The 17,724-nt window shown below is 31.6% G+C and overlaps 2 protein-coding genes across 4 annotated transcripts; one reads left to right on the top strand and one right to left on the bottom strand.

Annotated features, from left to right (window-relative positions):
- The first annotated feature begins 758 nt into the window (after positions 1–758).
- Positions 759–2,353, top strand: LOC107898332 (transcription factor bHLH168). Its single transcript, XM_016823845.2, has 3 exons — positions 759–971; positions 1,062–1,373; positions 1,962–2,353. The coding sequence occupies exons 1-3, from the start codon at positions 849–851 to the stop codon at positions 2,028–2,030; spliced, it is 504 nt and encodes a 167-aa protein (XP_016679334.1). The 5' UTR covers positions 759–848; the 3' UTR covers positions 2,031–2,353.
- Positions 2,354–8,853: 6,500 nt separating this feature from the next.
- Positions 8,854–17,663, bottom strand: LOC107898669 (ubiquitin-like-specific protease 1D). Of its 3 annotated transcripts, none has more exons than XR_005911962.1 (15): positions 17,145–17,601; positions 16,696–16,747; positions 15,887–15,981; positions 15,483–15,721; positions 15,127–15,175; positions 14,105–14,184; positions 13,972–14,004; positions 13,770–13,865; positions 12,982–13,084; positions 12,395–12,492; positions 11,256–11,378; positions 10,441–10,555; positions 9,871–9,978; positions 9,510–9,791; positions 8,854–9,220 (listed from the first exon to the last, which is right to left on the bottom strand). XR_005911962.1 is itself a non-coding variant. In XM_041091030.1 (14 exons), the coding sequence occupies exons 1-14, from the start codon at positions 17,478–17,480 to the stop codon at positions 9,639–9,641; spliced, it is 1,680 nt and encodes a 559-aa protein (XP_040946964.1). In that variant the 5' UTR covers positions 17,481–17,663; the 3' UTR covers positions 9,252–9,638. The 3 variants fall into 3 exon arrangements, 1 of the variants encoding a protein (XP_040946964.1); XR_005911961.1 differs by having other exon boundaries at positions 8,854–9,210; XM_041091030.1 differs by lacking the exon at positions 8,854–9,220 and having other exon boundaries at positions 9,252–9,791; positions 17,145–17,663.
- Positions 17,664–17,724: the final 61 nt, after the last annotated feature.

The following is a 17,724-nucleotide window of genomic DNA, read 5'->3' as shown; positions in this document are numbered from 1 at the left end:
TTTATTTTTATTTTTATTTTTAATAAAATATACTTTTTATTAAATATATATTTTTTAGACTTTTAATCCCAATTATATATTAAATATATTTTTTAATCAAATATGGGCCGGGCCGGGTCGGGCTTTGGCTTAGCAATTTTCTTTTGGGCTAGGCTTGAATAAATTTTAGGCCTATATTTCGGGCCGGGCGGGGCCTGGGCCGGGCCCGGACCTAGAAAACGGGCCTAAAATTTTGTCTCAGCCCGACCCATGATCACCTCTAGTTGTGGGTAGTAGTAAGAATTGTATAATGAAAGAGTAAAAACAGGACTGTCACACGAATTATGACACCAGTCTCATTAAAATTTTAATAGTATAGTCAAATTTTCCTTCTAAAATTAAAAAGTAATTCGATTAAATTATGAAAGTTAAGCACCAAAGTAGTCTAAAAAAATTAAGACCAAATTGATAAAAAAATAAATATTAGGGACTAAATTATAATTATGCTCATAAAATTACAGCTAACAGTTTAAATAATTACTATATATGTAACCAAAAACATCTATGGCGGCCGTCATGTGAACAGTTGATTGTTACAAAAATACTGAGTATTAAACGAAGTTACTTTCAGTCCTTTGTAGGTGTTTGATTTCGCTTTCATTGCATAAATTAAGGGCCAAAATGAAAAAAATAAATAATAATAATAATATAATCGTCTGATCATTGAGCCCTCTAGAATAATCCCAAGCTATATATATACATATATAGATGTCCTCATCATTGATCACTAACTTGGAGGCTTTAGCTTTCTTTTCCTTCTAGGTGAAATTAGAAGACTTTTGAAACAAAGGGTATAATTGTGTAAAACCATGGACAACGGCAATGGTGCTTCAATGAGGATCAGTCGGTGTTTGGTCGAAAGAGAACGAAGGAAGCACATGAAATGTCTCTTTACAAAGCTATCTTCTTTGCTTCCCATTCAACAAACCAAGGTAATATATGAAACATATCCACCTGTTTGATTATATTCCGCTTTGGGGTTTTTTTTTTGTTTTTTAATTTAGAAGCATTTGGTTTTTTAGATGTCGGTGCCGGAGATGGTGGATCAGGCGACGGCGTACGTGAAGGAGTTACAAGGGAGGTTGGAACAACACAAAGGGACTAAGGTGCAATTAGAACGGACGTGTGAAATGAGGAAGAGGAAAAGGATGATAAGGCCAGTTCTTAATGTGAGAGATTTGGGGTATAATTTGGAAGTGAATTTGATCACTGGGTTGAATGTGGAGTTTGCATTGTCTGATTTTATCAACATTCTTCAAGAAGAAGGAGCTGATATTTTGAGTGCAACTTGTCATCATGCAGGAGATAAGGCAATCTATACAATTCTTTGCCAGGTACAAACAATGATAAGCATGATTTTGAGTGTCTGTGGTGCCTTATATTAAGGTTTTCATGAAGATAATTAGGTTAAAAGAAGTTTGATACAATAATCTCAAATAGTTTTAAAAAAAGGGGTCATTTTATGTTGAGGTTGCCAAATATTATATATATATATATAGACACACATCAAACTTGAGATCATTCAAGTAACCTCTCTTATCCAACCATATATATATATATATATGCTTGATCTCATTTTAAGTTTTTAACTTTCAACTGCACTTGTTAGCATATTTTAATTGGCTTTTTTATCATTAATCAATAGTGGTCTTCTTCTATTATTTTTTATCTTTTAATATATTAGTAAATCATATCAATTGATTCATGTTAAAGGGTGCAATATGGCTAGGGTTCTTTCTTTATCTTGATATTGAAAGAAAGATATGATATAATTAAACCTAGTTGGGATAATCACTGTATTTAGTTCTTAGTAAATGTAAAAAAGCTTTTGTAGCAAATGAATCTTTCTCTCATCATTTCATGCAAATAGCTTGCCTTTTCATAATCTCATAGTTCTTTCCATTTTTATATCCTTTTAACAGGCAATCTACCCTAGGATTGGTATTGAAACTTCAAGTGTGCATGAAAGGTTGAAGAGTCTAATATGTTGAAGAAGAAGAAGAAGAAGAAGAAGAAGAAGAAGAAGAAGAAGAAGAAGAAGAAGAAGAAGAAGAAGAAGAAGAAGAAGAAGAAGAATGTAGCATTTCCCTTGTGTAAATTAAAGGTGCAATTGCTATATATATAGTATGAATTAGATAATTTGGATAGATGTTATGTTTAAATCATAATACTATTCTCTAATTGTATGGAAAGAGAAAGATGTAATTGCACCCATGTAATGTTGGTGTATCTCGGTGAAACATTGGTTTTCCTTTTATTTTATGGAATATCAAATTCCTTAGTTTCATAATGATAATGTCATTTGATTTCCCTTTATGCATGCCTCTATAAATCCTTATTATATATATATATTGTAATATGGATTTACTTATCATTATACATGTATCTTATCATATATATATAGATATATGATACAATCAAAATTTAACAGTCTTACCGATAAGTATTAAGTGTAATGGTAAGATTTATTGCACTTCTAAGGAGAGAACTTTTGTTCGAATTTTGAAGACAGTGTTATTGAGAGAGATAATTATGAATCCAAAAAGGATTAATCTCCATGAACCATAAAACTTAATTGTACAAAAAAATATTTAACTATCCTAAACTTGGTTTCATAATGATAATGTCATTTGATTTCCCTTTATGCATGCCTCTATAAAGCCTTATAATATATATTGTAATATAGGTTTATTTATCATTATACATGTGTCTTATCATATATATTTATATATATATAAATATAAAATACAATCAAAATTTAACAATCTTATCGATAAGTATTGGGTGTAATAGTAAGGTTTATTGCACTTCTAATGAGAGAACTTTTGTTCAAATATTAGAGATAATGTTATTGAGAGAGATAGTTATAAATCCAGAAAGGATTGAACTTCATGAACCATAAAACTTAATTATACAAAAAAAAAAACATATTTAACAATCCTAAACTTGGTATTGCAACTTCAAGTGTGCACAAGAGATTGAAGAGTCTAATATGTTGGGAAAAAAAAGTAACACATTCTCATTATAAATTGAAGGTGCAATTGCTATCTAATATTCATATTAGATTATTTAGAGAGATTCTATGTTTAAAGTATAGTGTTATGAGAAAGAAAAAGCATGTACACTCCTGTGTTGTTGGAGTATCTCAATGAATAATAGTTTTCACAAGAATAATGTCTTTTCATTTCCTTCATGCATGCCTCAGTTTATAGAATTCTTAATATATATATATATATATATTGTAAAATAGAGTTATATAACTTTATACATGTATGCCTGTTGATACCAAGTAGGATCATAGTGGTTGGTGACGATTCATCCGATGGGCAGAGAGCCTTAAGAGGTGTTATGAGTGCTTAGGAGGAAGAAATGAGGTTGGGAAAGATGAGGGAAGGAGGGGGGGGAGAGAGAGAGAGAGAGAGAGAGAGAGAGAGAGAGAGAGAAATTGAAACCTTAACCTTAGAGGGTCTTATAAAGGGCATCGTCGACCCTTCCTAAGGTCTCACATGTTGGTTCTTAGTTGGCTTCATACTCTTTGGAGCTCAACCGACCTATCAACATGCTTTCTCCTAGGTACGCATTGTTCTCTTAGGATAATGATTAATATGATGTACAGATATGCTGCCTCAATTAGAGGTGTGGTCCTCACTATATGTGCACGCATTGTTGTAGACCCACGAGGTGGAGTGATACCAAATGATACGGTGACAATGGAAGAAGATCATATTCAAGTTGTTTAACTTGAAATAATATTTGAATTTAACCTAAAAGAAGAAACAAAACGGATTAGAAATAATGAAAATAAAGAGAAAAACAAAACATAAAATCAAGAAAAAATAAATATTAGGGTGGGATGGAAAAAAATATTGAATGGAAGAAAACGAAAATAAAATGGATGATGGAAAATTTGTCCCCCTTAAAGAACAAAGCTTCAATAAAAACAACCAATGATAATGAAAAGTCAATATCCTATAAAAACCTTTGAAGAATTTTGTTCAACAAGCTCCACAAATGGCTCTAACCAACCCTCTAAAGTCGAACCCTAATAAATTGGAGGATGAAAGTTCTCCCACGCCTTCAAAACCAAGAACAAAACCTACTTCTAGATTAATAAATAAAAGAGAAATCTCACAAAGAAAAATAGCTCAAAGAGTTGAAATTTATTAATCAATGTATGTCTATAATAAATAATGAAGAAGCCTTTATATAGGCTAACTAATTACATTAAAATAAAAATCTTAACTATAATTAAACTCTAATTAATCTAAACAAAAAGTAGTTTTAGTAGAACTAACATTTCTTGTTGACTAAGAAACATAAAGCTCCTAAATAACTTTAGATATTCATAACGAATAAATAAATAATAAAATAATAAAACATAATAGATACAATATTGTGTTCAAATATAATCAAAATTAGATCTTAAACTCAAATTAAAGCTCAAAACTCGTAATTTCCCATAATAAACCCATCCAAAAATTTTGCTCGCACAGTCTTCATATAAAATAGTCATAACTTGAGTTCCCGAACTCAAAATCGAGTGATTTAAAGTGTGTTTTAAAGCTAAAAGATGGCTCTTCAAACGTATGCAAACATCTCAGCACATAAATGTCTGGATCCTATAAATTAGTCACAAGTTGATTAATCTTTTGAGCTTAAAAATTGGCAACTTGATTGACTTGACTTGAATAAATTTCATCCCATCCATGCATGTATCATGGATGGTCCCTATATCCTAATTGGTAGGGTTTCGTGCTCGCAAGTCTCTAGCTCGTAGGGTACTTTACAAAGTCAACCTAATCGCGAGGTAAAGGTATAACAATATCTAACTTATTATACATATAAAATTAGAGATATTATCACAATAAAATAATTCTAGAATTGGTATTACAACTTCAAAGGCTCAAGAGAGAATGAAGAATCTAATATGTTGAAGAAGGTGTTTCAGCTTGTGTCTTTATCCAAACATTCAATAACTCGAAGGATTTTTAGGTCCTTTGATAGGTATGAAAATGTGGCATAGCCTTAACCCACATCAAATTATCAAACTGAGATTATTTGGAAGAGTGTTTCATTTGCTAGTCTTTCAAAACCCAAAAAAAAAAATTTAAACCAAAATTTTTGTTCACAAACTTAATCAAATTTACCCAATTTAAAGCATAAAAATTTTCTCTATTCAAAAATTTTGCTCGCGCAGTCTTCACCAAAATGGTCATAATTTGAGTTACTGGATTCAAAATCGAGTGATTCAAAGTTTGTTCTAAAGTTAAGAGATAACTCTTCAAACAATATGCAAACATCTCAGTCCAAAAATAGTTGGATTCCATCCAAAAATTTGTCGCAACTTGATTGATCTTTTTAGCTTGAAAATTAACAGCTTTGGTAATTTAAATTTAATAAATTTCACTCATCCGTACATGTTATCAAAACTTGTTGAATAGATATTGTTACAGTTAAAAGCAAATATGTTATGATGCAAGGACCTATGGTATAAAATCAGTGACAGGTTATGATGCATGGGACTTTGGTGTAAATTCGAGTGCTGGACATGAATATTGCCAAGTGACAAAAATATGGCATAAACTGATGAACCAAAGGATCGGCGATGCTGTGAAATTTGAAATGAATCTGGAAAGTCATGCCTTTGTTCTCCTATTCACTTGATTTCATGGATGCAATGGCAGTTGAACTTTGGGCCATTCGATATGCACTTGGAATGGAAATGTAAATGTACTTTGATGAGAGTCTGATTGTTTCAAAGAGGTGACTGTTTCACATATATTAATTTAGGGAAGCCAATGGGGGGAGGAATCACCTAGAATTTTCTTTGATTTGAAGGTGCCTGATGGCTACCAAGAAATTACAAGGGCGGCATAGGGTGATGTTTTCTTCATGATTTTCGTTGAGGCTCTAGATGTTCTTCATGGTCTTCCCGCTAAGTTTCCTTGCATTGCCCCAAATATTCTTTTACCATCTGCTCCGACCATCATGACACGGACATGCTCATTGATGACTTTATTATAGTTCTTTTAAGTATAGATGTCAAAATTATATATGAACTTTTATTTAATATGTAATTCTATACATGAATTTTAATTTTGTGTAATTTTATAAATAAAATTTTAAGATCTATATTAAATCAAAGTTCATATATAATTTAACATTTATTTTTATATTGGATAAATATAATTATTTGTATATGCAATATATAAACAAAAAATGATACTATATCAATAATTACAAAATTTTATGTTTATATATTGCATATAGAAATAATTATTGTTATCCAATATAAAAATAAAGGTTAAATTCTACCATTAGTCCTTGTACTTTACAAAAGTCGTGGATTTAATCCATGAATTTTTATTTGGTCATTTTTAGTCCTTGTACTTTCCAAGATTTCAAGTTTCAGTCCTCACCAAACAATAACGGTTAAATTCATTAAATAAAGTTATGCTATTACTAAAATTTGATGCGCCAAACATATTATCATATGTGTAATATCATGTCAGCTTATTCTTTTCACATATTACTTGCTAAAAATCTAGTTAATGGTTTAACGATTGCCATTTGTGTCAAGACTGAAATTTCAAAATTCGAAAAATGCAAGGACTTAGAATGATCCAATTGAAAAAAATTGACTAAATTAGTACAGGACTAGTAATTGAATTTAACCAAACAGATTTAATTGTTACTATTTGGGTCAGGACTAAATTTTCAAATTTTGATAAGTACAAGGACTAAAAGTAACCAATTCAAAAAGTACAAGGGCTAAAATTGATCAAATAAAAGTACATGGACTAAACCTACACCTTTCATAAAGTATAGGGACTAATAGTTCAATTTAACCTAAAAACAAAGCAATGTATTTTATTTCCTTTAAAAATGTATGATTGAACCAAAATTAAAGTTCCATGTGTATACACTTGAACCAAATCAAAATTCATGTACAAAATTGTACATTAAATCAAAATTCATATATAATTTTGAGATTTTTCCAACTTTACCTTTTATTTATATATATTCAAAAAATCTAATTTATGATAGGCATACAAAATGGGTCCAATAGTCTAGTAAGCTCGAAACTAGTTTCACATTTCAAATTCCATTTCAGAAGAAAAAAAATTAATTAAAAATGCTAAAAATCAGGAGGAAAAATCTGATTTGTTATAGGGATAGGGATGAAATGGAATCACAATTTCGTACAATCCTTTCTCTTCAAGAACAAGCATTTTATTTGAATTTAAATTCATGATCGAAGCTATAATCTGACAAAAATATCAAAATTAAGCCTAAAAAGAGAAATCCGAATTAACCTAAATTATTATTACAGCTATTTATGGACAGGGTGCCACAAAAATTATGTATCGTAAAATTGATGTTACTAACCTGAAATTACTTTATTTCGCAATTTAAAAAATCAATTTTATTTATGAATCTCAACATACTATTATTGTGAAATAATTTGGATTTTAAAAATTACAATTGAAAATCAATTATGAGTTTATATTTCATGGAAGTCTCTGAAAACTGATAATAAAATTCAACCTAAAAACTAAGAAATGTCAAGTTCTATATAATGTAGTACTTAATTTTAATGGTATTCTTCATTACCTTTTTTTGTTTTCATTTTTGAGGATTTAAAATATTAAAGAGATTTTCGTATTATAGGATCAAAAGTGATTTAAAACGAAATAATTTAATCCATGTACTATTAACGTTCATTAATAAGTTATAATGCGAGAATCGAAATAATCCCTATCAAAATAAACCAATCGTATCAATGTTAACCATTTCTTTAGTAAAAGCTAATGTATCAAAATTTTTATAAATTTTATAGAGAATATACACATTCGGACTAGCTCCAATCCATTACTTTTTTTTATCTTTGTAAATTGATTTTCACATTTAATAGATATGTCCTTTGTGATCTTACACAATTGCACAATTGAACGATGATGATTATTGCATTGGATATTAATGGATAAAAAATTAATAGGGTAAATCTTTACCCCATTATCTACATGTAAAATTAGAAGTAATTTTACATTTTTCTTATAATTTTTATATGATTAATATTTTAATAATTTAACTATCACGTAGATATTTCAAGTTTAGAATGAAATAAATTTTTACAACTATTTGTTTTATGTAAAAAAAAAATATCTCAACCGTTAAATATATTAATAAAAGCAACATTCTAAATTGATATAAAAAGATATCAAACCGATTCAAAATTAAATTATATACATAACAAGTATAATTATATTAACAAATTTAATAATTAAATTGTTAAAATATTAATAACGTAATCATATATTAACATATCTCACCTATTTCACCATGTATTCATATTATGATTAAGTTCAAATTATGTTTAAGTTCAATATTAATACATTTTATACTTGCTCAAGTCTCGCCCAATCAAACATATAAATCTAAAATTTTATCCAAACCCACTCATATTTATAAATAACTAATCTAAACTTATTTTAAACCCACCCATCAATTTTTAAATTCTTTCTAGAAAAAAATTGTCATTCTTTCTAATTTAATATATAATAATTTTATATATTTTAATACATAAACATTAAAAAAATATTTCTCATAATATTATATATTACTATAAATTTAATTTATGTTACAAATTACATAATATATAAAAATAACACATTAAATGTTTGAATCGTGACCTATATTTTAAATGATAATTATTTAATCCCACCAAAAATTGTAAAATTGTACCTTATAAATTGGCATTTTGACCTAAAAAAATTACCATTCAATTCTAACACCCAAAAAATTAAAATTCAATTCTAACCCCCAAAAAAATATTTTTTTCTTCGCCCCTATATTATGCTATTTATATTATATTTTCATATTTTTTCTTGTTAACCATATAAATACACAAAACACAAACTCAAGGTTTTCAGGAATGGCTAGTGGTTGAACCGATCAGGCCATCAATCCAACAGGTTCAACTGATATGTCCGGTTGAATTAAAAAATCATTAAAATTTTAAAATATATATTAAAAAATCCAGTTCAAGTTCAACCGGTTTTTTGCCCAGTTCAACCAGTTTGTACTGGTTCTCAGGTCAACTGGTTCAATGCCTTTCTCCGGACCCATACCCTGTCCAATTCCCAGTCCAACCGGTCCAGTTCAAACAACCTAGCACAAACTATAAATGTCATGTTGATAGTCAATCAGTATACTAAAATTCCTTGATTATCAAAAACCTAGTCACCTGTTAGCGAACAAAAGAGATTTTGGATAAAAGGGCTCTTAAACACAAATGAATGAATGCCTTAAAAACACCATGATCACCAGTTTTTTTAAATCCTATGTATTGAAAAACTGGTCAATTTGAATCCTAGCCTCCATTTGTTCACTCTTTTGCATAATAACAATGACAATTTTTTTTCCGATTAAACTATACAAAAGCAATTACGAAAGTTTTTTTTAAGTACCTGATTTTGCCATTGATGCATTTGAATGTGAGGACCATAAGGAAGCTGTACAAAGATGGTACCCGATCTGCAGGTGTGTCAATTTTTTCTGGCACCAGATTCATGCAGGAGCACCAACTTAAAAAGGAGTTAGGATGAAGGAGAAGATTGTGAACCACCCGTATCCTCGATTGTAGTTTGGAATTGTTCCTCGGTTGTAGTTTGGAATTGTTCGATTAGTAAGTTCCGTATTCTCGTTCTCAAGCTAGAGGCTTCTTCAGGTCTGAACCATTGCTTGCCAAACTGAAAATTCGAAATAGGTTAACCGAGTAAACAGAATGAGATCACTTTTGTAAAAGATCAGAGAGGAAGACACAGGTACCATTGCTAAATCTTTCTTTTTCAGTCTTTCAGGGGCCTCTTCGATGAAGCGCTCCATAAAGAAAAGAACAAAGAGACCACAATCATAATCATTCATTTGCTGGGGAACCTGGCAATATATATCAACAGAAAACCTATATGTTACGGTTTTAGAATGAGAAGCCAACATTTATATCTACGAAAAGATAACCATATGTGATTTAGTCCTGAAAGTTGACCATGCCACATAAGTACTCCCACCAAGATTGTTTCAAATATAAATTCTTGTAACAAACGTCAATTTATTTGCACCAAGCCACCAAGTTTGTTAGCAAGATGCTTTATTCGGCAAAGTATAAAGTTGAAACAATTTTAAAAAAAGCCAAAAAGAAAAAAAGGATTTAGTGATTTGCTAAGAAAATAAACCGGTTTTCAGCAAACAGACTCAATGTTAAAAATTTTTATGTTCAGAATATCTAAAATCTGGCAACGGACAGTAGATTAAAGGGAAATATATATACACTTTAGCAACTTGAGGTTCAAAGTCCATATACAAATGAGGTCATTTAAGACCTTGCAAGTAAAAACTTACAGCTATTGTTTTCTCGTCAATCCTTCGTGGGAGATTTTCCCATATTTTGTCCGCAATTGGAAGATCTGAAGGAGCAACCTCTTGATTCAAATAGGTCCATTCTTCCCTCATGTAGCTAAAACCAAGATTTAAATTGTCTATTAGGTTTAAGAACCCATTAGGAGGCTAACCAGTCAAGCATCGGTTACACATGTATGCTACAATATTACCAATAAAATAAACACACAAAAAAAAAATCAGGATTGTATGTGCTATGAAATGCATAAGTTAGGACATAACTGAAATCCACCCAAAAAGGCTTCAATTTAAATGTTGATATAAAGTGATTAGATAACGCAAGAAAATTCTAAAAAGAGCTCCTTAATATAAGCTTTCCACCAACTCCAATGTTATACAAAACATTACAAAAGTAGTAATAGTTTGTATAATAGGGTAATATTTTGTGTGATTCATGTTACACAAAGATTTGTAATTATACAAAAAATCACAAAGGTTATAATAATTAGCATAATTGGGTATTTTTTGTGAGGTTGGACCTGATGGAAAGCTTATTTAAAAGCTTATACTAGAACTTCTCAAATAATGGAACAGCTGAAAGATGCTGAAGATTCCCATATAATCAAATCCTTTTACTTCTATCACTTAAAATGAAATGAATGAAGAGGTAAGCATGCTATTATAAACAGAAAAAGCACTATCCTTATGATATTTCCTTTTGCAGTATCACATGGCTTATTATTGTTATGAATCTAGAGATAAAGACAAATTATAGTACTACATGACCATTTATAATCCTTTGGCTTATTTTGTCTCACCTTTTAATGTTCTTAAAAACCAATCTGCTAGAATGAAGTCCCAATGAATCCAAATGAAGGATAATTGGTCTTAATTCCTCTTCTTTGTCAGGTATACAAATGATGACCAAACTCCAATGGTAACTGGATACAAGAAAAGCAACAACCAAATCAAAAGATATGAATAAGTTCAACCTAATTTAGGGAGGCGTAAAGGAGTGAAGTATGCAGAAAGGTACTCAATCAACTTAATCAAACAAATGGCTTAAACCATTGATCCATAAAATTTTATCCTTTTGAAACAACCTATCTAGTTTATTTCATTAACCAATTTTCGCTCATAAGCATGGCAAATAGAAGCACATAATTCACCTTCATCTTTGACAAAAAGCATAATAGTCACTCAAAAATTAGCTAAGACACACAAGACGATATGCAATGACAAAAGTAAGGCAATGATCATTGGACATTATTCCATTTATTACAAACCCAAAATCGATTATCCCTACATGATCGAATAAAACAAGTATCCTGTCCTATACATCTTTTTCAGATCCAAAAACTAGGACATGACAGCTAAAAAGTTTTTTTCGAGTAACAGTACCACTTTAGTAACAAAGTCGAATTATAATTTCTAATCCAAGAAAATTAAGGAGATGGTTATTATGATTTCAAGAATTGAAAATGTTCATTGATAGGAAAGTGAATTGTTGGAATATATAGTGTTTTCGATGTCTCTCATTTTGAGAAAAATGTCTTTGCATGTCTACAGACCCTCTTTCTCCCCCCTCTTCTTTCCTCCACTCTTTGCATATTGGAAGATGCATAATGCCTGTTTCCAGTGGTCCACCATATTGAAACAAAGGGTTCTACCCTTCTCTGACTCCTTTCTCGTTTCCAAAGTTAATTTTTTCCTACTTTGTTACTACACCGATTCTTTCTCAAAATGAACATAGTGTTTTTTCCTAACAGTTAAAACCACCATTTTGGCATATAATTGTAGTTTCCAACCCATTTTCAAAGCCATATCTATGTAATGTCATGCAAATGAAGTCCTGTGGCAGGACATTTAACAGGAACTCAGCAAGCATCAATCGTTATAGGTTTAAGTGGTACATTATACATGCTTGAAAGTACATATCTATAGCAGGAAAACTCACTCTTCATTAATTGGAATAAGTATATATGCTTTCTGGAAAATATTGACACCTTTCCACCACCTTCTGAACTTGATGAATAAGGAATCTTTGTCACTCCCCTATTTAGTAGAAAGCAAAAAAAGGACCTCACAAGTATGAGTTGGAGAACTATCAATCATAATAGTCAAATAGTTTGAGAATTCAGCAAATTACACACAGACACTACATTACAATCATTGATCTGGTGAAAGCACATATTTGAAAACAATGCAGTTTCTAACCCACCAGTGTGAAAAAAGGTTAGATAAAAACTTAAAATAGCACATACATCAAACATATACTGTATTTTTCTGAAATTTAAAATTATTGTTGATCTCAAGTTGCTCTATCCAAAAACAAAGGTAAAATGTCTTGAAGAGTGAAGCATAAAACTATAACATTAGCTTATTTTATATATATAGCATAAAAGTAGCACACTACAACTCAAGAACCCAGTTCTACCAGATCAGGTTTGATAAAATGATTCCACAGATCCCAAAGCAGCATAATTTATTCACCTTACACCATGAAAAAGGCAACCATCTATAAGAGAACAGGAAAGATAAAACCTTGTATGATACAGCTTCCTTCAGCTTCGGGTAAAAATATGTGTTAAAAATATGATAGTCACATATAGCCCTGTTTGTTGGGGATGCCTGCTGCCGCAAATATCTGGCCAAAAGGACAAAACTGTGGCTATAACTAGAAGTACAGTGCGGCATATAGCATGATCTATTATCTAGCAAAAAAATTTATATATTGATCATGTAGCAGCTATTCAACAAAATTTTCTAACTAAATTAAGCATTTAAACTTATTTTCCCTAACAATGAAATTTTAACAAAATTGGGCTTTCCATGCAACCAAAAGAAAGATGTCAGACAAAGTATCAAATTTCAAAACTCAAGCAGACAGTTTTTTATGCTCATTTCACAGAGCATTCAAAGGCACAATATCAATAGTAGAGGAAACCATTAGTTTCCCAGCATAAACATTGCTTCAATAAGCTACAACTTTAAAATTGAGCTTTTGTTATCTAGCACTAAGGTGCAAGGCATAGATGCGCCTAGGTGCACACCTTGACAACACTGCAACTGCCCAACCCACTTGAAACCAAATCTACTTTTACTTGAATAGTCCAACCAAATTTATCTTCTATCCATAAATTCAAAACGTCAAGACTCAAATTGGATCTAACAAAATCCAGGATAAAATAAAAAATTGAAACCAAAGCTGATTAGAATTCAAAATGACCCAATGGGGACCAACCTTACACACTCAACAGTCACTCCATGCAAGTTGAGAAGCTTGTCATACGAGGAAAAAAAGATTTATTTGTAATCACTTAAACACTTACCGGATGTAGAAATTCATAATTTGAGATGTCAAGAAGGTTTCAGGAGCAAGGCTGTCAATATCACCAAAACAAATTTCAACAGATTCTGGATCATCCCTGTATCCATAGACAAGGCAAAAAAGATATGATAGACCAATTACATTCTGCTAAAATTGTCTGCAGAAATAATCCATTCTCACCAAAAAAAGGAAAAATCACAAACCTTGATGGATAATAGATCCTAGCATCCTTTTTGCTGAAAAATTTCAAAATGATCAGATGTGGCTGGAAGCAACCAAATAATGATAAGCTATTATATAATGGGAAGAAAAGAACATATTGGAAGTTCCACTAACCAATTTGGAAGTTCAACTTCAAGCTCTGTTGTCATTACTAACTGTGGTTCTTCCTCATCTACAATAACAACAGTCTGGCCCTGTTTCAGTTATATACCATTGAACCAGTCAATAAATGAAGACAAAAACCTAATTACAGTGGCAGCAGGAATTTTCATCACTGCATGGCAAAAAGGTACACGGACAACTGATGACAAAACCTATATTTACATGGCAGGACAAATTCCACATTCTTTCACTTTTAAGATTTTGAATTTAGAAAGATAGTCAAGACACCTACAATCATGCAAAACTGTCCTTTCACCCAAATCCCAAAATCACCAAAGTAACCAACTTATATGAGTTTCACAGAGGGCCTATATGAAGAATTTTTCAGAATTTAAGTGTCTCGGTTAGAGAATATTCAACAAAGTGAATAACTAATAAGTTCATTGGAAGGGATCAATTTTCAACTCTAAAGACCAAACAAACAAACGAAGAAAGAAAAGAAAAAAGAATGATCACAATATGGTACATAAAATCAATCTCGAAGCATAAAAAGCATTTTAGCATATTCTAATGTCCACCCAGAAGCCTTTTTATTCTTTCGATAGACTTTTAAATTGCTCAGAATAAGACAAGTCAATAACACAGAAATGGAGACACATGCCCTTCCATCAATACAGAAGCCAGGCCTCTTGAATGGTAAATCAAGACAAGATTGACAATTCCTAGAATGTGACTTGAAAAATCACTAAAATTAGAATTAGATCATATAGGATAGGAACTAAAAACGAAACCAAGAATCTGTGGTAGCTCTTAATGTTATTGAACGACAAAGAAAGCATTACAATAACCTATGATTTCCTAAACATTCCCAAACTACATTGATATTATCTGCACCACCGCAGTAACACATTATTACATTTACCTTAAACTCTGAACCTAAACTACTCCTGCATCAATAGTGACATTCACAAACTGGGCAGGTGTTCAACATTAGATAATCATGACAGTAATAGAAGAAAGAGAAGTATGCGTACCTGCCTACACTTTGAATAATTTGATGGTTGGACTTGAATAGCATCCTTCCTACACAAAAGGAATGGGGAAATTCAACATGCAGGCAAGGCAATAATTGAACTACTCAAGTTAACTGAAAACAATCAGATCAAATACCAAAAATATGTCGAACATTAAAAAGAATATCTTTAATGGACAACAGACAGTCAAAACTAAAATGTCGGAGAGAGAGAGAGGAAGAGAGCTGCAAGATATCAGAAAAATTGTTCACCAGATATTTCCAATTACATCCAATATGAGAAAGGAAACACAAGTGCACAAGCACACAGGAGGAGGAGAAGGAAAAAGATCACTTATGGAACGTAAAATTGCTTACTTTGCAATGCTTGTCAAGTTGTCATCCGTGTTAAAAAGAGAAGATAATGTAGCTGTCCTACCCTTTTGATCACCAAAAGAAGGCTTCATTTGGTGTTGTGAATTCATCCGTCTTGGTGATCTTCGAACTTTCACCCTTTCACTCTGTGAAAACTCCCCGTTGCATCTCATTTTTTGGTAGTCACAACGATTCAAAACTGATAAACTTTTCTCAAATGTGTTGAGTGACCTAGAATCTGTCTGTAACATAAAGTACAAAAGCAAGTATGTTCCCTGGTCACATTCAATTACGAATTCCTATCCTGCAATCTATCATTTAACTTAGAAACATCTAGAAGAAACAGCATTTTGCACTGAACAATGCTAATAAAAGAGTAATATTTCAATTGAGTAGCAGCAGTTTACATTTTCTTCCAACTTTTTACAAAAACTAGCACCAAATGCAGATTGTGAGAAAGCTTGTTGTGATTTACTCTGATGTTCAAAGCCATTAGAAGAACCTGCAGGAAATATTTAACGTCCTTAAATAGATTTCAAAAACCAGAATTCTAAAGTTACAAAGAAATTGTCCTGCTTATGCACGTAAGTCATCACTACACTAATCCTTAAAAGATAGCATATCTTGAGCTTGAAACAGTCAAAGCTCTAAGTACTAATAATGGCTGGAGCAATAGAATATTACCATCATCATGGTAACCATACTGAGAAAGGAGGAAAATAACATAATATAATCCACCATACAAGGTTGATTTCACTCTAATTCAATCATCTACAAAAGGGGGAGGGGAGGGGAGAGAGAGAAATTCATCTGTTACAACCAAATTCAGGCTATTTGATCAATATGGTCTTAAATAAAAATACACTTTTCCCCACAAACCAGAGCAGGAAAGCTTTGGCCATTATGCCACATTATCTCACGTTACACCCTTCTGTGTCATAAGCCATTAGCTCTATTTCAATGCAGTGGAGCACAACAACAAAGGTTCATCCCATCTAAGATTACCAGCATCATCACTTATGCCACATTATCTCACATTTAGTTACATAACAGAAATGAACCATTTCAAGCTGAATTCTGTAACATATCAATAGCCAAGTGTTAAGTATAAACAACACTACCACAGTAGAATCTCAGAATCAACAAAATTTCCGGGCTACTTGGAAACCAAAGTTCACTAAAGACTAAAAAAAACTCAAATTATTCAAAACCTTACCAACAAGATCTGAGCTCGGAGATTGCCCGGGCTTCTCACATTCATCAGCATTCTGTCCAACAAAAAAACAATGCAAACAATCAATGTTTTACTTAGTAAAAGGGTCATCTTATTCTGAAATGTGAAACAACCACCCCAATTTTATTACCACAAAAAAGGAATGCCCTCTTTCCTTCTAAATAACTAATACTTGACAAGCAACAATGCAAGCAATAATTTATCAAGTATACTAGTAAAACACCTATAGCAAAAGGAGGAAAATTACTTTAAAAACACAACCATTGTCTCTTTACCCTAATTTTAGAAAATGTAAATCCAAACTCACTAATTAGTTAAATTAGTACCCAAAAAAAAGTTCATTTCCCAAATAACCCATCATGCAACTTTCCCTAATTTCGTTCTTCCCTATTGTTTTCACTGAAACACCAAATTCTAGTCAAAGAACAAACCATTTTCGCTCGCGAAACCGTTCTCCGTCTTTTCTCCTCCTCGAGAAGCCGAAGCTGATCGCTAATCTTCTTCCCTTTATCCGGTAATTTAGAGCCAAGGCATTCCAGATTCCTTTGCTGCCGTAGAATCTTCTCTTCCAGCTTATCATCAGGCAAACTCTCCCAAAATTCCTCTTTCCCTTGATCATCGCCGCCGCCCATTGTGTCCGATTTCCTCGGTGGTGGATGTGGCTCAGCCTTGATAACCACTAACGGCGGCGGTGGCTCTTCATCCGCTACGTCTTTAGAGAGTAACTTGTTCCAATCAAGGTCTAGTTTCCTCTTCTTTGCTTCCATGCAAAATCAAAAATCAACCTAACATAGACGCTACAAAAAAAAAAAAAATCCCCCCTTTGTACCTTTTTTTCCGTGGATACTCCGATTTTCCCACTCTTTTCAGCTTTGCAGGTCATTTACGTATTTTTACTTTTTTTTGTATATATATACTATACATTTCCCATATAGTAAAATGAAAAACTCAATAGATACATGTAATCTTCACAAATTTATAATTTAGTTTTTATATTTTTATTTTTAAGAA

Source organism: Gossypium hirsutum, chromosome D04 (genome assembly GCF_007990345.1).
Source record: "Gossypium hirsutum isolate 1008001.06 chromosome D04, Gossypium_hirsutum_v2.1, whole genome shotgun sequence".
NCBI lineage: Eukaryota > Viridiplantae > Streptophyta > Magnoliopsida > Malvales > Malvaceae > Gossypium > Gossypium hirsutum.
This window is presented reverse-complemented; position numbering and strand designations above follow the sequence as displayed.